The 25,190-nt window shown below is 46.1% G+C and overlaps 4 protein-coding genes across 12 annotated transcripts; 2 read left to right on the forward strand and 2 right to left on the reverse strand.

The window, feature by feature from the left end:
• Positions 1-201: 201 nt before the first annotated feature.
• Positions 202-1,621, reverse strand: LOC103646104 (cyclin-P2-1). Its single transcript, XM_008670828.4, has one exon. The coding sequence runs from the start codon at positions 1,135-1,137 to the stop codon at positions 424-426; it is 714 nt and encodes a 237-aa protein (XP_008669050.1). The 5' UTR covers positions 1,138-1,621; the 3' UTR covers positions 202-423.
• A 2,914-nt stretch (positions 1,622-4,535) lies between these two features.
• Positions 4,536-15,177, forward strand: LOC100283064 (Acetylglutamate kinase). Of its 8 annotated transcripts, none has more exons than XR_004855963.1 (3): positions 4,536-5,686; positions 11,780-11,913; positions 14,868-15,177. XR_004855963.1 is itself a non-coding variant. In XM_008669786.3 (2 exons), exon 1 carries the CDS (start codon positions 4,630-4,632, stop codon positions 5,665-5,667), a length of 1,038 nt encoding a protein of 345 aa, XP_008668008.1. In that variant the 5' UTR covers positions 4,536-4,629; the 3' UTR covers positions 5,668-5,686; positions 14,868-15,177. The 8 variants fall into 8 exon arrangements, 6 of the variants coding, with proteins under 6 accessions (XP_008668008.1, XP_020403330.1, XP_035820701.1 ...); XR_561737.3 differs by having other exon boundaries at positions 14,882-15,177; XM_008669786.3 differs by lacking the exon at positions 11,780-11,913.
• Positions 12,836-16,356, reverse strand: LOC103646105 (uncharacterized). 2 transcript variants are annotated; one of them, XR_004856158.1, is made up of 8 exons: positions 16,225-16,356; positions 15,652-16,098; positions 15,425-15,548; positions 14,155-14,321; positions 13,986-14,078; positions 13,684-13,887; positions 13,372-13,452; positions 12,836-13,200 (listed from the first exon to the last, which is right to left on the reverse strand). XR_004856158.1 is itself a non-coding variant. In XM_008670829.4 (8 exons), the coding sequence occupies exons 2-8, from the start codon at positions 15,768-15,770 to the stop codon at positions 13,111-13,113; spliced, it is 651 nt and encodes a 216-aa protein (XP_008669051.1). In that variant the 5' UTR covers positions 15,771-16,098; positions 16,225-16,356; the 3' UTR covers positions 12,836-13,110. The 2 variants fall into 2 exon arrangements, 1 of the variants encoding a protein (XP_008669051.1); XM_008670829.4 differs by lacking the exon at positions 14,155-14,321 and having other exon boundaries at positions 13,684-13,788; positions 13,849-13,887.
• Positions 16,357-20,478: 4,122 nt separating this feature from the next.
• LOC100502521 (uncharacterized) lies at positions 20,479-23,642 on the forward strand. The gene is made up of 7 exons (NM_001196999.2): positions 20,479-21,302; positions 21,484-21,612; positions 21,721-21,852; positions 22,005-22,283; positions 22,389-22,471; positions 22,591-22,908; positions 22,992-23,642. Exons 1-7 carry the CDS (start codon positions 20,513-20,515, stop codon positions 23,133-23,135), a joined length of 1,875 nt encoding a protein of 624 aa, NP_001183928.2. The 5' UTR covers positions 20,479-20,512; the 3' UTR covers positions 23,136-23,642.
• Positions 23,643-25,190: the final 1,548 nt, after the last annotated feature.

Genomic DNA, 25,190 nt, shown 5'->3' on the forward strand with positions numbered 1-25,190 from the left:
GTAAAGTGATGGCAAAGTTAGCGCTGGTCCCTCCCTATTGATGGTAATCGTGCTTACTCCGTATTTCGCTGTCAAACACTCAGTCCCAATCGTGCTTCTGTTAGCCGCTGGAATCAATTGTTTATGGTTTTGTTAAAAAAAAAGTGTTGTTCTTCTCTCGGGTCTTTCTTTCTTTTTCTTTTTTACTTTTCCTGTTTGATCGAGGTAATAAGAAACACTTGCTACTTGCCATGTTGGAGTACGATGCTTGCAAGTTTAAACTCATAGTGTAAGCCATGAGTACTCATTATGCTATTTATGTACATTCCGTGTGCCCTTTGGGCACCGACACCTTCTCTACCAGGTAACAGCGTGGCAGTGGCGAGGCCGCAGCTTTCGGACCCCAGTCGCTGCTACTGCTAGGCGATAACGCAGCTGGCTTTACTAGACTGCCGCCGCCTGCCGCTGCTGCGCCCGCGCTTCTCCGGCGCAGACGAGCGGCCTGCCGAGCCGCCTGTCGACGCGGTACCAGCCGCCGTGGCTCACCTCCCGCTCCAGGTGGCGGCAGTAGCTCCGGAACACGCCGGCGCACACGTTGAGCCTGAACTGCATCAGGAACAGGAAGTCCAGCTCCAGGGCGCTCAGCTCCGCCGCCGCCAGCCCGCCCACCGCCGCGAAGTAGGAGTTCCTGTAGTTGCGGTCCTCCACGAACTTGGACGCGACGAGGATGGCCGTGGTCAGCAGGCGCTGCGCGTTGGCGCGCACGACGCGCACGCCGGCGCCGCGGCGGAGCCGGTCCAGGTACGCGTACGCCACCACGTACACCTGCGGCGACACGTGCGCGTAGCGGGAGAAGCGCTCCAGGAACGCGTGCAGGCTCATGTCCAGCACCGTGCCGCCGTCGAACGCCCGCGCCCGCTTCCTCGCAGCCGCGGCCGCCGGGTCCGAGTCGTCGTCGTCGTCTTTGTCTCCCGGTGCCGACTGGTCGAGGCCGCTCGCGGCCGCCATGGCCCGCTCGTTGAGGGCGATGTGCCGCTCCAGGATGGACGCGAGCACTGAGATCACGACCGGCGGCGACAGCGCCGGTGACGTCGTTCCGTCGTCCCCGCACGGGAAGGCGAACGCGTCCGACTCCGACGGCAGCTCGCTCGTTGCCATTTCTTGACTTGTCGGTCGGCGGTCACCAGCACAGACACAATCGACTCACGGGGACCTGTGCTATCTATTGACTGGCAAAGGTTCGCTCGCGCCTCTCGACCACACACGCCTACACAGAACTGCGAGCTCGGTGAACCGTGGCTACTTATACACGCGGGGCGTCGGCGGAGCTCCTGATAAACAATGGTGGGGCTGGGCCGGTGGAGTGAAGTTGACACGAGGAAGGAGCCCGGAAGCAAAGGCACTCGTAGTTAAATTAAAAAAGAATTCAGATGGATGCACAGCAGACCTGATCGATTGCCTCGGCCGGTACCGTGGCTGGGGATCCGTGATCGACGAGGCTGGATTTATGACAAATCATGAAAGACAAAGCAAGTGCTGCCTGCAGATCATCCTGTCGGCGCTGGCCGTACTGCCCATTAGCTGTTTCTCCCGGTCCCAGCTCGCCCGAGCGTGTACGTGCTACCTGCTTGCCGGTCTGGCACACGAGCATATTTACGACGCGTGGCCTGCCTGGTGAAGAACCGGCTCTATTTTCAATCGCTTCCATGCCGGCTCGAAATGCAATAGGTTAAGAGATAAACAAACAACATGGATTACTCAGCATTATACTATATCTGTTTTCGTATATTTTATCGATCGTTAGTTTATTTTTAAAATAAAACGCGATAAATAAAAAAGAACGGTGAGAGTATAATCTAGGTGTCTAAATTATAATAATTCATAAGCTGATCATTAGATGCTTATATAATTCGTAATCTAGATTATATAATCATAGAAGTAAACGTAGTTTACAACGGCAGTTAGCAATGATGTTTGTTTGTTTGTTCACACGTCCAAGCTCTGCCGGCGGGCGACAGTCAGTAGTGGCATTGTCGTTCTAAACAACCGGTGCTCGGAGCAAAGGCTCGTACTGCAGACACGTTTGTTCTATGTAGGGCGGTTAGGGCTGACGCGGACGTTGTGTCTTGGAAGCAGAGGACAAGAGCATCGACGAGTTGATATATGGCGATTGCGAGGAGGATACGGAAATGCATCTGTTGAGGATGACGCGTACCGGCACGCACTAATTATAATAATTTTTATTTTTAATTTCTCCAGAAAACGATGCATATGCGTTCGTTCAGTTGCAAGTTCACGTCGCTTGCTGAGCTCCCACATCCAGCATGTACAAACGCAAAGACCAAATTATCTGACAATTTTGACTTATGCCTTTTAAACTCACCCTTCCCACTTCCAGAAACTTAAAATGCTGAAGAAATGGCGACTCAAACCTGACCGTAGGAAAAATGTTAGTTCTGGCGCTGACATGACACGCATACGCATAGGGCGTGGGGGCAGAACAGAAACACGAGCCTGCCACTTTCTCGACCTGCTTTGGTATTATATCTACCGTACACGATATAATTAGCTAAATCCCAACATTGGGACTACAAAGCTATTTTGATAATGTCCCACGTCTGGCCAGTTGGATGGGCCGGCCTGGAGATAATAATAATAATGTCGCTGCGTGCCAAGCAAAGTTGACAACTCTTTCGAAGCGAGACGGGAAGAATTGCAAGTTGGCAAACGAAATTAGAAGCGACCGAACCAATAATGATACAAGCTGTCAATCTGGTGTGTGCACAAAAGCGTTTGTTTGCTTCTCCGTTGATCACCGAAATACTTTTGGCCTATTGTATCCTTTGCTCAAAGTGTTCGTAGATAGGTAAATATAAAATGAACTTATTAATTAAAAAATAAAATAATTTTAGACCATATTTGAATGCACTAGACTTAAGAGTAACTCCAAAAAATTAGCTAAAAAGATTAGCCAAATTTATTGGTTTAGCTACTCTCTAAAATATATTTTACAAAATAAGTGTAGGTTAATACAGACTCGGTAAGCCTATGGACTAAATAGAGAGTGAAGCATGCTATCCCAAAATGGAGAGCGAATGAGTAAGGAAAAAGAGCCATTAAATTTGAAGAGTCGTTTATAGAGTTTATTGGATATATTTTTCTAATATTAGCTAAATTTACCTTTACAAAACCATATACATACTCTCTTGTAGATGCTCTAATAATTAACATATAAAATTAGATGATTTTTAGTTGCACCTTTAACTACCCATTAGTTAGCTGGTTCAACTCAGCTAAAATTAGATAGCTATTTGTTACAACATCTTCAAGAGACTCTTCATTTTTAACTCTTTATTTGACTCTCTATTTGTCTCTTCATAAATATTACACTTTATATGTATCACCTCACTCTATCAGACTCTCTATCTGATATGGATAGTCGGAGTGACTAGCCAAGTTTTGCTAGAAAGTTGGGAGAGGTAAATTTAGAGAGCCGCATAGCTTGACAAGTTAAATGACTAGTTTGTTAGAGAGTTGTTTTGTTATTTAGGGGGTGTTTGGTTAGAGGGACTAAACATTAGTCTCTAGTTTTTAGTCTCATTTAGGGCATGTTTGTTTCGCCTTATAGATTATATAATCTGGATTATAATCTAAATTATATAATCCAGATTATAATCTAGATATACTATAATCTATATGTAATTGTTTGGTAGTTTAGATTATATAAATGTAGATTATTCACAAAGACAACAATACCCTTATTTGTTTATTTGAGGTGAGAAAAAAAGATGGCATATATTGTAATTTCTATTTACATAACCATGGGTAGTGGGTCTTTTGCCAAAATAATCTCAAATAAGCTACTCTTTAGGAGATTATGAGATTATCATAATCTGGGGTTTAAATTATATAATCTGAATCCATAATCTAGGTGTTTGTTTACCTACTGGATTATTTGCGTTGGATTATATAATTTGGAGAGATTACAATCGGAAACAAACAAGGCCTTAGTCCCTTTTTTGCCAAACACTAGGACTAAAATATAGATTAAAATGATTTAGTCTTTAGTCCTTCACATAGGTGCTAAAAGAGACTAAAAGCCCATAATTATCATGTTGCCCTTACTTTTTTGTATGGATAACTAATATTATGAGTATATTCTAAGGGCATTTGAGTCTTTGGATATTGTATTTAATAATTTTAGAATCTGTTTAGTCCTTATAACCAAACATGTAGGGACTAAAGTTTAGTCCTAGACTAAAGTTTAGTTATATGACTAATTGAAACCAAATATGGCCTTAGTATCTAAAATTTGGCTAAACGAGTCATTTGACTAGTCATTTGGAGATGCTCTGTCAATTAATTTCTCTAGCTAACTATTATTGTAGCATCCAATTTTTTAGTTTTAGGGGTGTTTGGTTTCGAGGGATTATTTTTTAGTCTCTCTATTTTATTTATTTTAAATTAACAAATACGAAAACTAAAAATTTCTTATTTGGGAATTTAGAAATTTAAATTTAGAAACTTAATCGTGTCCAGCAGCCAGGATAACGGAAAGTAACGCCGCGTAAGAAAAACCTTTCGGTCTAAACATTTCGTCGAACGCCAGCGGCGAGTCGAGCTCGAGCTCGAGCCCCAGTCACCGCAGCCATGCTCCTCACGAAACCCTACCTCTCCAACTCGCTCCTTCCAGTCCCATCCCCGCCGCCGTCGGGCCCTACTCTCAGCTCCAACCATGCAAGCCCCCTTGCCGCCCCTACTTGCCGTCGCAGCCGCCTCCGCATCTCCGCCACATCCACGGCTGCGCCGTCTCCTTCGTCGGCTGCCGCTGCCACCGCGTCGCTGAGTCGAGTGGACGTGCTCTCGGAGGCGCTCCCTTTTATTCAGCGATTCAAAGGCAAGACGGTGGTGGTCAAGTACGGCGGTGCGGCGATGAAGTCCCCGGAGCTGCAGGCGTCCGTGATCCGCGATCTCGTGCTGCTCTCCTGCGTCGGCCTCCGCCCCGTGCTTGTTCACGGCGGCGGTCCGGAGATTAATTCCTGGCTGCTGCGCGTCGGCGTCGAGCCGCAGTTCCGCGACGGCCTCCGCGTCACGGACGCGCTCACCATGGAGGTCGTCGAGATGGTGCTAGTCGGGAAGGTCAACAAAAACCTTGTTTCCCTCATCAACATCGCGGGAGGCACCGCCATTGGTCTGTGCGGCAAGGACGCGCGCCTTATCACCGCTCGCCCGTCTCCAAATGCAGCGGCGCTGGGATTCGTCGGCGAGGTTTCGCGCGTGGACGCCACCGTCCTCCATCCCATCATCGCCGCGGGCCATATCCCGGTTATCGCCACCGTTGCCGCCGACGAGACTGGGCAAGCCTATAACATCAATGCTGATACGGCGGCTGGCGAGATTGCCGCTGCCGTGGGCGCCGAGAAGCTGCTGTTGCTCACAGATGTGTCTGGCATTTTGGCGGACCGTAATGACCCTGGGAGCCTGGTGAAGGTGGTCGACATTGCTGGGGTGCGGAAGATGGTGGCTGACGGGAAGGTAGCTGGTGGGATGATACCCAAGGTGGAGTGTTGTGTTCACGCCCTTGCACAAGGTGTACACACCGCAAGTATCATTGATGGGCGTGTTCCACACTCTCTTCTGCTTGAGATTCTCACAGACGAGGGCACAGGCACCATGATCACTGGCTGAGCTGCTTCATGCCTTCATGGTATTTTCCTGTGCCTCTTTTCTCATATTGTTGTGTTTTATGGCTATGTAGACTAAACTCAAGATTGCAATAAGACTACCTAAGTTTGGTTGAGATGTTTTGTGTTTGTGCGCCCATTTAGTACATGTTGTTACAAACTTTGGATTAGAGGAATAATGATTAGTTCTTAGGACTTGTTATAATATATATAAGCACAATAATATGGGCCATTATGGGCCTTAACACCCCCTTCAAACTCAAGGTGGAAGCGGAGGATCTGAAGCATTGAGTTTGAACAAGTTGAGACGATGTTGTTCTCTTGTTTGTGCTTTTGTGAAGAAGTGTGCAACTTGCATATCCGAGGACACATGTTGAAGAGCAATAGTTTTCTGTTGACAATGAGACCCTGTGAAGAAAACATCAACACTAATATTTTTTGTAGGTTCACGCTTCACATGATCATTTGCAATTTGAATGGCTCCAGTGCTGTCGCACAGAAGAGGCGTAGGAGTATCACAAGAGACACTAAGATCAGCCAACAACCATTGTAGCCATATAATCTCGGCAGTAGTGGTAGCAAGAGCTCGAACTTTTGCTTCTGCACTTGATCTTGATACAACAACTTGCTTCTTTGATTTCCATGCAATAGGAGAGGAACGAAGAAAAATACAAACCTGTAATAGAGCAGCGATTAGTGCGATCACTCACCCAAGTGGCATCAGAGTAGGCATGAAGCCGAAGAGGACTATTACAATCATAGAATAAGCCTCGAGATGTGGTTCCCCGTAAGTATCTTAATACACGAAGCAAGTGACCATAATGGACTGAAGTAGGCGTAGAGACAAACTGACTCAGAATATGAACAACATGAGCAATATCCGGTCGAGCGATAGTGAGATAGACTAGACTGCCAACTATATGTCGATATCTGGATGGATCCTGTAGTGGTGAACCATCATTCGAACAAAGTTGTAAGTGAATATCCATGGGTGTTGCAGCTGTACGATTATCAGTCAGACCAGAGCGAGCAATAAGGTCTTGCATGTATTTAGACTATAATAGATAATATCCCTTTGTAGATTGTAATACCTCAATACCCAGAAAATATCCAAGAGGGCCTAAATCAGACATCTTAAATTGCTCACTAAGATGTTGTTTTACTTGAGAAATATGTTATGGATCATCACCCGTAATGAGCATGTCGTCAACATATAATAGGAGCAAGGTGTGCCCTCGTGAAGAGGAATAAAGAAATAAAACTGGATCATGGTCACTAGGGGTAAAACCAGCAGCCCTTATGAGTTATGACAGCTACGAACCTTTGAAACCAAGCACGAAGGGTCTGTTTCAATCCATATAAAGCTTTACGCAGACGACAGACATGTTCGGAAGGAATATCAACTCCTGGTGGTGGGTGTATATAAACTTCTTCATGTAAATCACCTTGAAGAAAAGCATTTTTGACATCCATCTGAGAGATAGTCCATGAACATGATGCTGCAACAACAATCAAAGTACGAACACTGGTCATATGTGCAACCGGTGCAAAGGTTTCATCATAATCTAGTCCCTGAGTTTGTTGAAAACCTATGGCTACAAGACGAGCTTTATATTGCTCAACTGAACCATCATATTTGGTCTTAATCTTAAAAACCATTTACATGTTATAGGGACTACATGGGATGGTAGAGGAACAAGATCCCGAGTACTCATTCGATCAAGAGCATCCAACTCTTCTGGCATAGCAAGCCGCCATTCATGAATACTAGAAGCTTCATGATAATTAGATAGTTCAATAATGACAACAACACTAGGAAATCCATAGAGATCTGGAGGTTCAATTGTACTACGATCACGAAGATAATATCCCTGGTGATTTGGTAACACATCAGCAAACTGTGGCCCATCAACAATCTGTAGATCATCAAAAACAGATGGAGAGTCATCATTGTTAGTACAAACATCAACAACTGGTTCGCCATCAGAATTGGCCGTGGGACTAGTGCGAGGACGACAAATGTAGGTTTTGGTAAGTGGTGGTTTTGAAGCGAAGTGTGAAGTGGGTGTTGAGGTAGAAGGATTTGTAATGGGAATGATAACATCAGACAAGGATGGGTAGACAATGGTATAGTAGAAGATGAAGACCCAGATGGAGCATGGACGGGAGGAAGGCACATGAAAGAGGTTGACTCTGTAGAAAAAGAAGATGAATGTGTGAGAAAGTTATAAAAGAATGTCGGTTTTCATTAAAACTCACATCACGTGAAATACGAATGTGACGTGCTGAAGGATCATAACATCTATACCATTTGTGCTCCGGACTATATCCAAGAAAAACACACTCAACATATTGAGCAGTTAATTTAGTCCGTTCACGAGAGGCTAACAACACACAACATGTACATCCAAAAACTCTAAGATGGTCATAGCGAGGAGTTCCAAAAAGAACTTCACCCCGAGTTTTCCCTGATAGTGTTGATGATGGTTGTCTATTAATGAGGTAGACAACGGTAGACAGGGGACAAAAGATATAAAAAGAGTGCGAGCAGTTTCTATGACATGACAATGCTTGCGTTCATCAACACCATTTTGAGCATGTGCACCAGGGCACGAAAACTGAGCTAGGGTACCCTCTGAAGTTAGAAATTGTCGAAAGAATTGGATAAATATTCACCACCAGAATCAGAGTGGAAAATCTTAATAGGAGCAAAAAACTAGGTGTGAATCATGTGGGCAAAAGACCTATAGATAGAAAGCAACTCAGAATGACGTTTCATGAAATAGATCCAAGTATAACGAGAATGATCATCAACAAAAGTAACATAATATTTATTTCCACCTTTTGAAACCAAAAGAGGTGGGCCCCAAACATCAGAGTGAATAAGATCAAATGGTCTAGCAGAATGAGTCACTGGTAAAATAAGGAAGTTGTATTTGTTTTCCAAGATGACAACCCTTACAATGAAAGCTAGACTCAGATGACGAATGACCTAAACAACTTGATTTTATTAAGGTGGATAGACACGAGCCACACAAATGACCTAGACGGTGATGCCATTGGGCAAAAGAGGCAGCATGAACTGAGGCTGCAGAAAGCACATGGGCCGTAGATGATGAAGTGGTCGAAGGAAGGCGCAAGCTGTCAAGGATGTTGAGGTGAGGGCGACGGCCTGTCCCAATCACAACCCCTATGCGACGATCCTATGCAAAACGAGATGAGTCATCAAATCCAACAAAGCAATTGTGGTTTGTAATTTGTCCAACTGAGAGGAGATTCATGGAAACTTAGGAACAAAAATATATATTAGAAACAGTAAACTGAGGTGTGCAAAGAGAACCCTTGTGGGTTATATGGCATAAAGTACCATCTGCGGTCTGAATAGAGGCATTTTCTGTGACAGGTGTAGAAGAGACTAATTGTGTCTGATCAGATGTCACATGAAAGGAGGCCCCTGAGTCAAGAGCCCAAGACGATGGCGAGGCTGTAGCTGGTGAAGTAGATGCAATAGCAACTGAACCTCTAGGTGCAGAACCTTTGCCACGACCACGAGCTGCCTGCCTGTCGTGTACGGAAATCGGCCAACTTCTCTGGAAATTTAACAAAACAATTTTCAGACCGATGAGTGTGCTTCTTGCAATGCTCACAAGGTACTGAGGAATATCTCCTTGCCACATAGGACTTCTGAGTAGCAGCCAACACATTGTGAGACTTAGAACCAGTAGCAGAAGACAATGCTTTGAGGCGAGTCTCTTTAGCAAGTAGTTCAGACAATGCCTTTGCCATTGTGAGAATATCAGAACTGTGGAGCAGTCATGCTCATGCACGAAGAGAGTCATATTCAGCCCGAATCCCCATAACAAATTTGTATGTAAAGAACTTTTCAATGAACTGATGAGCTGGACATGGATTAGTTGCACAAGCTGGCACCATAGATAGCAAAGAAATCATCAAACAATCAAAAACAGAATAGTACTCATCAATAGTCATATCGTTCTGCTCAATAACATGTGTTTGGTGCATAATAGTGTGTAAGAGAGCACCACTGTCTTGAACAAACTTTTTTTCTCGAAAGCGCAGGAGAACTGCGCGATATTATATTAAAGAAGGACAGTTACAGAAAAAACAACTGAGGCGCCTATGGCGGCCAGTAACAGGCATACAGAAATCCATCCATGACTAAATAAGAAACTAACACAAGTTACCACAATGCTAGCTAACTAGCAGGGATGCCCGAAATGGGGGCAGTGAGCAAAGATAACTTCTTTGCACCGGCCATCTCCCATAGGTGAGTCTTGAACAAACTGACCCTTCAAATGAGATCAAATAGCTTTACCAGTGGTGAACTTGGACAAGCTCATAATCATGGATGGTTTAGTGCTGTTAACCATGTCAGCCATCACTTTGCCATCATTAATCTGCCAAGTTTTGATATCAGCAGCATGACTACGATCCTCACGTAAAGCAGGTGGATCCTTAGTTAAGTGAAAAAGCAATCCATGACCACACAGTGCAGTCTGAACACAGAAGGCCCATTTTGGATAGTTGTGACCATCAAGAACGATGTTAACCACAGTAGCATTGACTGACATGATGTTGGATTGATGAGATCACACAATAGTGATAGCAGCGAAGGAATGGCCAATAAGAACTGTAGAGATGACCTTATATGTTGCCCCAAACCTGATCCGCTGACCCAAAGGAGATGAAGGTACAACCAAATCCGTCGGGGATGAAGTTGAAGAACACAGCCTGGACAGCAGCAGAGCAGTCCAACAAGCGTGCTATGCTCTGGACAGCAGCAGAGGGTCCGGGAGGCCTGGCGAGGACTTCTTGGACCGCGGATCCGAGCAGGAACTGGCCAGGCGGCGAGATCCGATCCGGACAGAGGGCGGCAGGGCTGGTCTCGATCGGTGGCGGGTCCTGGCGGCGGATCAGCAGCAGATCCGGACAGTGGCGGTGGAGCAGGGCCGCCTGGCGGCAGATCCGGACAGGTTGGGGTGGCCTGGACGGGCGGTTGCTGGAAGAAGCCGCGACGGTGGCGGATCCGGACGGCCTGGACGCGCGGGGCGGCGGATCTGGGCCGCCTGGCGGCAGATCCGGACAAGGCGGGGCCGCGGCCAGAAGAAGCCGCGACGGCGGCGGATCCGGACGATGGGGATGGCGGCCAAGGAACGTCCAGAAAAAAATTGGGATTAGACCCTAACTTTGACCTGCTTTGGTACCATGTTACTTACCTTGGATTAGAGGAAGGATTATTAGTCCTTAGGACTTGGTAGAATATATATAGGCACAGTAATATGGGCCATTGTGGGCCTTAACATATGTAACATTGTTGGCCAACTTATTGAGGAAAATGATGAAATTCTGTCATTTGTTTGGTAAATTTGATAAATTTAGGTTATAATCTGTCTAAGCGAAACAATATATATTGTATAGTGGTGAGAGTTGTCCTACTGACTACTGAGTCACCAGGTCGTGTGTTCGAAGCAGCCTCTATGCATTTGAAGTAGCCTCTATGCATTTGCGGGAGGAAGGCTTGCCTCGGATTATACCTTTCCTAGAACCACTCATGTGGGAACCTCAGTCACTGGGTCTGCCCAGTATTTATTGTATGCAGTTTAGAATCATTTGTTTTAAAGGAATAGCTTCAAATGAGATTGTCCTGCAAAGGTTGTAAAACCTGTAAAGTACATATTTTTCTGTTTTTGTGCTGCGAATAGATGTGATGCTTGTACTGGTTAGTATTTCTCTTCAATGAGTAGATAAGACACATCTAGACCGGAATGAGAGAGATATCAGTAGCTTTAGTTAACTGATTAACTGTGTAAAATAAGGCTTTCGCTTCGAGTCCTCTGAATATCTTTGTAGCATAAACATTGTGTTCGAAACAATAATGGGCATGTTTGGTACAACTTTTTCCTGAAGAGCGAGCTTATCTGAGAATCTGGGTTCGTGAATAATCTAACTGTCAAAAGAATCTGGATATCACGGGGCTTGTGTGTGGAGGAAGATAAAGGGGCCTATATGGTTTAAGGTTTAGGAAGCGGCGAATTCCTTCTATTGAGATGACTCGGTGGATTCTGCATTCATATTGATTTGGGTGATTTTTACAGAAACGGGCTGAGAAGCGAAGCGTTTGGTGGCCAGAAACCGATTCTGACGGCCAGAAGCCGATCCAAACAGGCCCGATGTTGGATTGAATAATATTTTTTGAAATGCTTGATCGTGAACATCAGTTGTCCTTCAGGCAAGGTTTTTGCACATTAATGAGAATTGTCCAAGTTATGTGCCATCCTACTTTGGTTACTGCTCACGATTATTTTTGCTTGTGACATATGAACTTGAATGGCGTTATTTCAATAGTACCTAACTGCCAAGTGCCAACAACATCAGGGATATTTCATGGTCATGGAAAATGTTTGATTCACCATCTCAAATATATTGAAAACCGAGTGAGGGCATTTAATTAAGGAGTTAGCAGTAGCATCACTAATGTTTTTTCTGTAACTAGTATTTTGTTAATCAAGTGAACTTTAGTGAAAATATATTTGGGATCAGAGGGAATACTTCATGTTAGCTCACTCAGTCTGAAAAAATATCATTCTGCTTGTGAAAAGAACCTTCTTGATGCTGATTAAGCATGATGTGGGTCGCTGGCTCCATACTGCTCTGCTGGGATCTATCATTATCTAGCCATTAGATACTGCCATATCTTTCTATTAAAAGGATGGATTTAAGGATTCCTTTTTTTTTTGTTTTGCCAGTATGAAAATTTTCAGTTGATGACTAGGTGAGTGCCCGTGCGTTGCAACGGAAATATAAAATACCACGACAAGTTATATATGTGTGTTTTATACTGTTATTAGAAAATGTTTCGTAATCCATTTGTGATCCTAACTATGTATAAATTTTGTTATCTTAATCTAACTATTTCACCTCTACATAGTACAGTGCCCGTGTATTGCAATGACACAGTCATTTTTATGAGGCGGGGATATAGAATTGCTCATATGTTACTTTCTATTCATGCTTGAAGTATTCAGGCAGAACCGTGCACCACGGTATACTGTGGACGCCTACACTAAGGCCTTAAAGAGTAGTAGAGATAGAGATATCTAGTCCAGGAACCCTGTTTGCAACGCTGGTTTTACTTCCTGTAGTTTCAGAAATTTAGAACTGACAAAACTGTAAATTATAACTCAAGTTCAGGAGCCCTTGTTAGGATGTTAGCTACAACTATAAAATGACACTTGTCGATCAATATATTTTACAGAGGGAGAAAGAACTATCATGTGGAAATGTCATAAAGAACCATACACCACACAGATAAGTATAGAACTTAGACAACACGCTGATGTGTAATTCAACGCCATCTTTTATATAGCATAACAATAATATAAGGAAGTAGCTCCAGCTCCATCTTTTGCATGCACTACAGCTATGGTTAAACTGGCTTGTTCCATAGCCTCCTTGCCGGATCAGGCTTCACAATTCTAAATTGGTCCAAAACCTCCATCGTACTTGAGCTTACAAACTGAAGAAGAGAGATTAACAATTGTTCAGAGTGAAATTCCCAAATGGCCCTCTTTCTGAATTTTCTGGAATTTTCGTTATTCAATGCCCCACATCAATCTCCAAAGTACTAATTCAAACATGTGAAAGGAGAGAAAATATTGCGAAAAGGAATGGAAATACAAAAACTGACCTGAACCAGCATATCACCTCTTGTGGCATGCACCCTGGCATACCCGAATTCTGAAACTCTTGATAAGCTCCACTTGTTCAACTGATATCAAGGCAAGATTTTGTTAACGAGCATGTACAGTATTCGATATCAATTTAAGGTTATGAACTTAAAAGTATATCTCAAATCTGAATGTTCATTGAATAATTATTACAAGAAATCTCATTCAACCAAACGCCATGTCGTTTGAGGCGAAGACGCACACCACGCCAACTGGGTACACCCCAATAATAAGGAAACCCTACTCCTAGCCTGAGAACTAAGAAACAGTACCTCGCATTTGCCACGGCGGGGACGTGGCCGACACCGGTGAAGGCGGCGGCGAGGAGGATGCCCCAGCGGCGACCAGATCCGGCTCCATCGCTGCGATCTGTGAGGCTATATAGAAGAGATTAGGATTGGGCAAATTGAATTTTGCACGGGAGGATGTCTTTGTACTTGACGATTGCTGAAGCTTGCCATCAGGGACATCTGCGACTGCAAACAAAAGCATGCACCTGTGTCACTTGCTTCTTCTCGCAGAGCAGGAAGCCAGCAGGGAAAAATACGAAGAATAAATCAGATGTGATGCCAACCTGGCTGGCGAGGAGGATGCCCCAGCGGCGACCGGATCCAGCTCCATCGCTGTGATCTGGTGGTCGGGGAAGAGGGCATCTCATCGCTGCGATCTGGTTCAAATACACGGATAGTTGTTAAGCCTATCAAACAGATATAATAAAAACATGTATTCTGCAAAAGTTCTACCTTGAAAGCCCTAGATCTTCTAGCTGGTGTAAACAAAATATCATCAAGAGAGCCATTTTCTGCATACTGGGGTGTTTCAATCAAGAGATATTCCAAAGCATGTCCATTAATTCATCTTGTTCTGATAATGGCAGATCTACCATGTCAAACCTCTTGATAGAAAGGAGCTGTGAGTGTGTCTACAATTTTTAGTAAAACTATAGAGAAAATCATCACCGCTAGGAAGTTTGGTAAATCAGTACTTCAATATTTAGAAAAATCACAAAGGTAAATCTTATCAAGACCAAAAAACATTAATAAAAAGGTAAATCGTATCAAGACCCAAAAAATTAATAAAAGACCCAAAAACATTAATAAAAAGACCCAAAAACAGTACTTCAATATTACATTAATAAATCAGTACTTCAATATTACACTACAAATTCCATCCTCCTTTGCGCGTAAATCTTATCAAGACCCAAAAACATTAATAAAAAGAAAAACATGTATTTTCTCCCCTCACAGAAACCCTCTCAGCAAAACCTTTTTTTACTCAGAGGTTTCCTCCCCGACCTGCTTATACATGATGTCCACTATCCCACAGAACCGGATAGGTAAGCAGAAGCTTGTTAATCATGCAAGCAGTAAATAGGAATTTACAGAACAAGAAAGTAGAAAGAGCATGTAGCATAAAACACTGACATGGAAGTTGATTGATTTTCATGCTGACACAGAGGAAACACGACAGGTTCTTGCTCCAGTTCAAGCTCCAGCCGATTCAAGCTCCAGTTCGCCCAGCCCCAGCCGGACGACAGGTGCCAGTAGACCGAGGAGGGCCAAGATCCAGCAGATGCAACTTGCGCCAGATAAAACGGAGAGAAAACACGACAGGGCAACGAGAAGTGTAGTTCAGGGTTTTAGACTTCGGCTCCAACCAATTCCACACGCCTACTGTTTGTTTTTGGCCACTTGCAGAGACATGTAAATACAACGGAATTTATGTTCAATGCCACCTCAGTGTTTAATCACACAGTTCAGGTTTATGTAGTAGTGCTGTCAACGTGAAGTCCTCGCACTAACATGAAGTCCTCGCACTAACATTAAGGCCTCGCACTAAAAATAGAAATTCACCCATCGGCTTTGTGATCAACAGCTGTCAACGTCGGCACCAGTGCTGATGCGGCAAACCCACTAAATGCATTACCCCGTTCAGGTTTATGTAGTAGCTACAATTAGCATATAAACCTAAACCACGAACAGCAGTAGAAAAAACAAAAAAAGAGAAAATCACCTTGCCGCTGAATTTCTTCTCCAGCTCCCTGACGAGTCTGACATGGATCTTCCTAAAGGCCTTGCGCAGGCGGTATGGGACGTGGATGACAACAGCCTTCCTGCTCCCGGTAACATCCATCTGGCTGCAAAGTCACAACAAACATCCTCACCAAATGTCACAACCATGCACCACATACTACTACATCTCAACAGGCGATAGAAGATAGAAAGAAACGTTACGCATACATAGCATTGTTGATGTACAGGTCCTTGAGGTCGCTCTTGAGCTCCTGGTTCCCGTTCTCCAGATCAAATAAAGCATGCAGGTACAACAAGCCAAAAAGCACATCACAACCCCGACACATTGGGAACCACAAACAAACAGAGCAGCAGTTCAAGGAAAATAAACGCAGTAAAAGGAGGAGAGAGGAGGTGGGTTGGCGCTATGCTCACCTGGGCAACGGAGTCCTCGAACTCGGAGGGCTCAAGGCCCTTCTCCTTCTGGATCTTCTTCCTCGCGGTGTACATCTTGCCTTCCCTTCGCCGCCGGACCCTGCGACCAAGGAGGAGATTCGATAAGCAGAGCACGGATCAGCAACCAGCGCAAGGGGAGATGATAACCATAGAACGCGAGGGCAGATCGATGGAGGCGCAGCCGAAGTGAGCTGAGCCAGTGCTCCTCACGCACGAGACCTACAAGTACAAGCATGACAGCCAAATCGCATCAGTGGGGGCACTGCAATGTGCTAGGAATCATAGGTCATTTCGTCAGGGATGAGGATGAGGGCGTTGCAATCAACCAAGCACGGGGGTGTGTACCTTGACGGGGTCGGACGCGGCGACGCGGGATCCGGCGGCGATGGCGCGGAGGGGCGCGGAGAGCGCCGCCATAGGTGGGGGTGGGGAATGGGAGCGGGCGGGCGGGCCTGCGCGTACGGTGCGGCAGAGACGAGTGCGGGAGGGACGCGGGATGCGGCAGGGGCGTTGGATGCGAGTTGGACGCTCTGGATGTGGCAGAACCGTGCACCATGGTTGGCTGTGAACGTCTACAATAGGTACTTAATTAGTAGTAGAGACTAGAAAGTAGAAACCCCCCTTAATTTGATGAAACTAGTCCTGTTTTGCACGATGACTCAAGGTGTTGACATTGTGTATATTCCTGTGCCTCTCTTGTATTGTCATGTACGTTAGGGCGATGCGGTCTTGACTCACATTTGTAACAACAATACCTAGGTTTGGTTGGGGTGTTTGTGTGCCAAATTATTATTATTTGTAACTTTGTTGATGACTGTTTAGGAAGATACTGACATTGTGTAGTTTGCTTGTTAAATTTGATCAATTCAGATCACAATCTGTTTAAGCTAAGCAGTATTTATTGGCTGCAGTTCAGAATCATTTGTTTTAAACTTCACGTGAGATTGGTCTTCAAAGGTTATAGAACTGCAGACGACATATGCAGCTGTATTCATTCATCCTGTGAATAGATATGATGCTTGTACCACTTAGCGTTTCTTTTGAATGAGATGAAATGCATCTAATAAACTAGAAAGAGAGTGATGTCAGTAGGTTTAGTTAACTGATTAGTTTTTGCAAAACATGACTTTTGCTTTGAAGCTCCGAATAACTTTGAAGTATAAAGCTGTGTTTGAAGCAATAATGTTGTATAGCATTTTCTAAATGCTTGATCATGAACCTATTATGTATGTAATGCTAAAAGTTTAATAAAAATACATGCATAAACAGAATTGGACTGAAGTTGCTTAATGAAATGTTTCAATGTTGCCTTTTCTGTCCAGTACATTGGTTGTCCTTGAGGCAAGGTCTTGCAACATTGTTTGTCATGGGTCTGAGTTGTGCGCCATACTGCTTTGATTACTGACCATGATTTGTGAGATAAAAAGTGTCATGCATGCAAAACTATGCTCTCACTCGCACCACAAGAATTCTTCTAGCAACCTGCAGGCTAACTACTCGCACTTCCATATTCTTTTTTTTTCATCGTTACTCCCTCCGCTCCAAATTGCATACATTATCAATTTAGTTTTATTAACTTGTCCATGAAATATGTTTTGATAGTGCATTTATTTGAATTTTTAGATGTCAATACATTTTTTTTCCTAAAAAAATATGGTTAAAGTTAGATTTTTTTTGATTTAACTATATTAATTTGAAACGGAGGGTGCATTTAAGAGCGAGAAATCATGCCTACCATCTTAATACGGAACTCATTAAAAAATTCATTCATATAGCATACACCATGAAATCTAGATCCAGATTCTATTTCTACCTGACCGACATTTTCGTTTGTATCTGACTAGGCTTGTCCGTCTGCGACTCAATTCTTTAGCATATCTTTTACTAAACCCATTTCTGCCTCAGATTGCTGTTCCAACATACATATTTCACTTAAACCTAATTTTCCTGTTCTGTTCTGTAATGTTACTTCATGATCCTTTTGGTTCGATACTTTGACTTGAATATAGATCCTTTTTTTACTTTCAAATGGTCTTGAAATGGTAAGCATCCATTAAAAAAAGGTTAACCATCAAATTCCTCGTCTTTTGTTGATGCTAAGCATTAGATTCCTCCACTTCTTGGGCCAATCGAGTCGGTAACCGGGACTTATAATGGAAAGTAACTCTGGAGTGCAAAGGCTGCCTAGCCCTTAGCTTAGGTCATGGAGAGTGATAGTTCAGAAATGAACTGTTTTTGCTGGTGAACAAAAATGACACATTAGATGCCGTATATTCGGTCAATAATGCCTGGTTTTTTTTTGCAAGAATAATGGCTGATATTCACGAGGTCTTGGTTCATTGTTCGGCTGCTGTGTTCAGTGGCGCACTTTCTAGTTGCCTTTTGTTTAGACACGAAGCAATGGTCCTAACGACACATAATTTTTTTTTATGTCTTCAAAGACTTGGTTCGGCTGCCGCCCAGGTTGAGCAGCAGCAGGCGCAGTACTGCAGTGCAATGGATAGGACAAGAGACTTGATATGGCACCACTTTGTCAGGTTACTCGCGAGGATTGGAGACAGAACATCGACGGTGGAGCCCGAAGTCCCGTTGCAGGCAACATTTTTTTTCCCTTTGCTTTCCACAAGACCACAGCCATGGCACAGGGAACTCCACCTACATCCAATGGCCGAAGTGCCTTCCTTTTGGTTGTTTACTGCACTTGTGGAAAACTTTCTCCCTGCTCATAGCACATTCGAGAAAAGCTGGCAGCTCCGGTACTCCACCCATTCTCCGGTGAATGCTGAATCTATTCCCAATCATGCTGTCCATTTTACTAAGGGGGTGTTTGGTTTCTAGGGACTAATGTTTAGTCCCTAGATTTTATTCCATTTTAGTGTATAAATTGCTAAATATAGAAACTAAAATAAAGTTTTAGTTTCTATATTTGGTAATTTTGAAACTAAAATGGAATAAAATCTAGGGACTAAACATTAGTCCCTAGAAACCAAACACCCCCTAACTTTTCCGTGTGCGAGATGGTATTCCTTGCATATTTAGTGCTGTCCTTGAGCACTAGACTCGAACAAAATGCATGTAGTTACAGTCACGAGTAACCTAGCCGTTGGCTGAATAAAATGCATGTGTGTGTAGGGCGTGTAATTTGCTAAGCAGCAACATATCTTACTGCATGTGCTTGATCACGTTTTTCGTTCCGAAACCCAAAACCAACGCGCCCCTCTCGTGCGGTACCTTCAATGTAATGACAATTTGGTTGAGCAGCGGCCATGGGCAAATCAGTGGCTCTCGAATAGCGACGCGGTCGGCGACAGCGAGCGACGAGCGCTTCCTGGGGAGAGTCTTGTCGCAGCCTTATTCGAGATTTGTATAGGCACAAGCACAACTAGCTAATCCAGTTACCCCTTTTTTTAATCGAGAAAGGAAGCGCCGCAGAAGCATCACGATTATCATGCCACAACAAACAAGACACCCTGGGATTCCACACCCAAAATGCCACCGATACCCTGGCCAAAACCCTCCAAAAAGCATCCCCCCGGAGATACCATCCACACCACCTAGCTATTCTTCTTCCACGCAACAAGGTGTACCGTTAAATTTGATTAAACGCTCCCATCATGAAATCCAACCAGTTCTGTGTAGATCGATTCAAATTGACACCATATACTAGAAATCAAGTTTTTTTTTCTTTTTTACTGCTTATCTCATGTCACAAGAAAGCACTCTTAGTTTAATGATTTTTGTAAGACGGACTAATTTTTAGCTCTGAGATTTAGACATATCCTCTCGATGTTGAAGTATATAAGTGGATTGACTATATTTTTCCATTAACTTAATTTTTTGGGTTAAACTGATTGGTGCGTCCACTCTAATATGGTATCAAAGTTAGATGTCTCGAGTTCAAATCTTGATAGAGATTTTATTTATGCATCCACCAATTTATTCCCACATTTCCGCCTTTCTCTCTCTGACTGCACGTGAGTGTTGAAATATATAAGTGGATTGACCTTCTTCAAACAACTTAATCTTTTTGGTTGAACTGGTTAGTGTGTCCACTCTAACAATTAGCAAGTCTCGAGAACTAAGAGGCCGTTTGGGACGGCTCTCCCGTGGCTCCAGCTCCGGCTCCGCGACGGAGCTCTCCCAAACGAGTCTGCTGAAATGGCTCTCTGAAGAGAGCAGAAGCCATTTTAGCTCCTAAGAGCCGGAGCCCAAAAAACCTGCTCTCGCACCGGCTCCTCGCCCATTTCAGTGCGCAGGCACCACGTGCAGCCTCTCCCACCACGCGTAGCCTCTTGTTGGCGTTCAGTAAAGAGCTGTTTTACCAAACGATTTGTAAAAGACATCGGCTCCGGCAGAGAAGCTGCTCCTTTAAAAGAGCAACGGTTGGAGCCAGTTTTAGAGGAGCCAGAGCCCTCCCAAACAGGGCCTAAATAAACTAACTGAGCAGATAGATGACTTTCTTTAAGATTCGTCACCACGATGTGCTGCCAAATTTGGCCAGGCGCCAAGCCACCGGGCACCAGCCACGGCGACACTGATAGCACCAATGCACAAGGCCGGGCATCTATATTTCCGCCCCCTCCATGCATATCAACGCGCTCGCGACCGAGACCGGCACAACACAAACAGAAACATGTATCAACACACCATGGCCGCCATGCACGCCATCGTGCACCACCGCGCACCGCCGCCTGGCCGCTGCTGTCGCGGCCACGGGCGCAGCGTCGTCGTCCGCGCGTCGGCCGCCACCGTCACCACCAGCATCCCCGGGTCCGCGGCGACAGTGCCGGACTCGCCGTCCGCGGCGTTCTGGGACTACAACCTCCTATTCCGGTCGCAGCGCGCCGAGTCCCCCGACCCCGTGGTGCTCCGCGTCACGGAGGGCGCGATCCCGCCGGACTTCCCGGCGGGCACCTACTACCTCGCCGGTCCCGGGATGTTCACCGACGACCACGGGTCCACGGTCCACCCGCTCGACGGCCACGGCTACCTCCGCTCGTTCCGCTTCGACGCCAGCGGCGCGGCGCACTACTCCGCGCGGTACGTGGAGACGGCGGCGAAGCGGGAGGAGCACGACGCGGGCGGCGCGTCGTGGCGGTTCACGCACCGGGGCCCCTTCTCGGTGCTGCAGGGTGGGAGCCGGGTGGGCAACGTGAAGGTGATGAAGAACGTGGCCAACACCAGCGTGCTGCGCTGGGGCGGCCGCGTGCTCTGCCTCTGGGAAGGCGGGGAGCCGTACGAGCTGGACCCGCGGACGCTGGAGACCATCGGCCCGTTCGACATCCTCGGCAGCCTCTGCGGCGGTACCGACGAAGTGGCACGAGACGCCAGCGGCGAGGCTGCGCATCACGGGCGCCGGCAGCCGTGGCTGCAGGAGGCAGGGATCGACGTGGCCGCGCGCCTGCTGCGACCGGTCCTCAGTGGTCTGTACCGTCACTGCCACCACTAGCAGTCAACCACCTCTGCCTGCGGTCGGCGCACGCACCAGAGCCTGCGGTCGGCGCACGCACCAGAGAGCCTGCGGTTGCAGAGCTCTGCTCCACTCTGACCCGACCGGACCGACCTGACGTTTGTGCGCTCGTGTCTGTCGTGTGGCTCCCGCAGGTGTCTACAGCATGCCGGCCAAGCGGCTCCTCGCGCACTACAAGATCGACCCCAAGAAGAACCGGCTGCTGATGGTGGCCTGCAACGCCGAGGACATGCTCCTCCCGCGCTCCAACTTCACTTTCTACGGTCCGCGCTGCACACCCCTTGCTCAAATCGAACCGAACACGTACAGATGCAAACAGAGTTCACTCCACCTGCTCGATCACTGACGTTGACGACGGCACTGCACCGCAGAGTTCGACGCCAACTTCGCGCTGGTGCAGAAGCGGGAGTTCGTCTTGCCGGACCACCTGATGATCCACGACTGGGCCTTCACGGATAGCCAATACGTCCTCCTCGGAAACAGAATCAGGCTGGACATTCCCGGTACGGAAGGGGATTAGAGTACTACTACCCCTCTCTCCCGCTCTTTTACTCACAGACACACACACACACACACACACACACACACACCTGAGACATCACCAGAGTCATTTGCAGCGCCTCTCACGTGAGTGGCGTGCGGTGTGTTTGTGCAGGTTCGCTGCTGGCGCTCACGGGCACTCACCCAATGATCGCGGCCCTCGCCGTGGACCCGAGCCGGCAGTCCACACCCGTCTACCTGCTGCCGCGCACCCCGGAGGCCGAGGCCGAGGCCAGCGGCCGCGACTGGAGCGTGCCCATCGAGGCGCCGTCGCAGATGTGGTCGATGCACGTCGGCAACGCCTTCGAGGAGCGCAACGCCCGGGGCGGCATCAACATACAGCTCCACATGTCCGGCTGCTCCTACCAGTGGTTCAACTTCCACAGGATGTTTGGTACGTAAATTCCGGATGCATACATCTTGGAAGTCCTGTTGGTCGAACGATGTTGTTCACGCTGTACATCTTCTTTCGAAATCCTTTGACCTGCTAGTGCTACAGGTTACAACTGGCTGAACAAGAAGCTGGACCCGTCCTTCATGAATATAGCCAAGGGAAGGGAATGGCTACCTCGTCTTGTTCAGGTGAGCGATCGCTCGTTCTCAAGTAGTACAACCGATGGACCAGCTGATATGTGTACAGTGTTAACAGCGGCAGAATTGTGGCACCACGCACGCCGCCGACCCCATCCCATCCCATGCAGGTGTCCATCGACCTCGACAAGAGAGGGACGCGCCGAGGATGCGCCGTCCGGAGACTGTCCGACCAGTGGACCAGGCCGGCGGACTTCCCGGCGATCAACCCAGGCTTCGCCAACCGGAGGAGCCGCTTCGTCTACGCCGGTGCCGCCTCCGGCTCGCGCAGATTCTTGCCGTACTTCCCCTTTGACAGCGTTGTCAAGGTAGACGTCTCCGATGGATCAGCGCGGCTGTGGTCTGTCGCTGGGCGCAAGTTCGTCGGTGAGCCGGTCTTCGTCCCCACCGGCAGTGGCGAGGATGACGGCTATGTTCTACTTGTAGAGGTAAGAGGAACGAACATCCATTCAAGTTCAAGAACCGGCATGGACATTCATTCATTCATCTAATGCCGCTTTGTTCGCCGCAGTATGCAGTGTACGATCACAGGTGCCATCTGGTGCTGCTGGACGCAAGGAAGATCGGGGAAAGGAACGCAGTTGTGGCAAAACTTGAGGTGCCCAAGCACCTCACCTTCCCGATGGGATTCCATGGGTTCTGGGCAGATGAATGACGCCACAGACATCCATTCTCACTCACTGAGCCCTGAAGTCCAAGACCCATGTTGTCTTGATCGCTTGAAACCTCTGAAACTGAAAGGAACGCAACAATCGGGTCTTTTCTTCGGGATCGTATCCTGTGCTCATTGCGCTCCCGCACATGTGAGCACTTTTAATCTGAGGCATCCGTCGTGGTTCTGCTCGTCGGTCCCATTCCCTGCCTGTGTCACCGGCCTCCTGCACGCCGTCGTCGTCCTCCTGCGTCCTGCACGCCGTTGCTATCCTCCTGTGTCCTGCACGCTGCCACCATCCTCCTATGTCCTCCCCGATGCCGTCATGAGAAAGGAACTCATGTATGTAAGCTTGCTTCCACGGATTGCTTCGACAGGTTGCTAGGTATGTCACAACTGCGATTGTAAACTGATTGTATAGACCCATGTGAATTAAATAGATTGTTTCATGACTGGAAACATCTTGTATCACAGCAATAGATTGGTCCAGAATATACAAACTGAAAACAAAATACTACAAATCAACATCTACGAGCTGCTGGATCATGGTTGGCATTCTTTCGCTTTCGTGACTTAGTTCTTTAGATTTCTCAATTCTTTTACTCCTTCCTTTGGATCCAACATCAGTTGGTGGGATGAATATGTACTTGTTCTAGAATTTGACAACCAATGAAACCTTGGTACTCTTGCAGTCTACTTTGTACCATACCAGGAACAAACTTACCAAGAGTTCCTTCCATGATCATCACTCTTGAGACTAAGAAATCCATGCCTTCTTTTGAACCCTTTGCTTGTTCAATCATGTCCTCAACTTTGTTTCGAATAGCTGCTATCTTCCTCCTTGTTTCAACTTCATTAGCATCTAACGGCTTCTCGTGCAATAAGTTTCCTTCTCCATCGCACAAAATCTCTCAAAGTAACAAGAAAAACATATGGTCAAGTAAAGAATGTACACAATGTATGAACAAATGAAAGCGTCATTGAATTTACCTCTTGCATCTTTTTTCAATTTTTTTTTGAAAAAGTAAGACAAAGGTAGTTCATTAAGCTTTTCACCTCTCAACTTTAAAGATGATATGCCGACATGGAATTCCCATTGACTCGAATAATAAGCAGGAGCAATTCCCAATTATCAATTATGGCCCAACTTACATCTTGTTAGTGTGTGGTTCTTTTGGTTTTAGGGGCGGGGGTCATGGACCTCTTTCACCTTCTTAAAACCAGCCCTTGAACACATATATCTCTTGTTAGGGGTTGTTTGACAGAGCTCCCGTAGCTCTGGTCCCAGCGAGAATCACACCTGTAGAGTCAAACGGTAAAAATCTGAACTGCTTTATAGTGGGAGTGGAGTGAATCTAGCCTCTATTTTATACTATAAAGTGGGAGCCAAAAAAACTTGCTTCCCACCGCTCTCAACTTGCTCCCCACTCTCTAACCTCTCAGGAATCACTTCACAGCTTATTTGTCAAACAATTTCCGCCAAATGGATTCACTTCTGCTAGAAAATCAATCAGAATTACTCGAGAATCGGCTTTCGGAGTTAGAGAATCATGGAGCAAAGCTCTGCCAAACGAGCCCTTAATAACCTCACCAAGAGCTTTAATTTGAGAACCAACACGCACTGAAAGTACTCCATCATGTGCATATGATTTGTAGAACTCCGCGTCATTACAAGAATGAAAGGACATTCCATTAACAGGCTTGCTTCCGTCCACAGTCCACACAGATGGGTATGAATGACGCACACTGCAATGTGAGACAGAAAAAATACTATTATTACACAAACATATGTTTTGCATGCCAACGAATCAACATGAGTTAAAACGATAGGTTACCACTCTAGGGACATATGCCGTTTTTTTGGTGTACATAAACCTTGAGAGGATGATTCACCTTATGTAACACGCGATTGTTCCAACCAAGATTCGAAGGAAAGGTGACACACGGCGTGAATGTGCATCTCATCGATGTCTTGGGCGTGTCTCTCGACACAAAACAGATCATACAGAGAAGACACAGATTTAACGTGGAAAACCGCTCCAAAGCGAGGAGAGGAAA

This window comes from Zea mays, chromosome 2 (genome assembly GCF_902167145.1).
Source record: "Zea mays cultivar B73 chromosome 2, Zm-B73-REFERENCE-NAM-5.0, whole genome shotgun sequence".
Lineage (NCBI taxonomy): Eukaryota > Viridiplantae > Streptophyta > Magnoliopsida > Poales > Poaceae > Zea > Zea mays.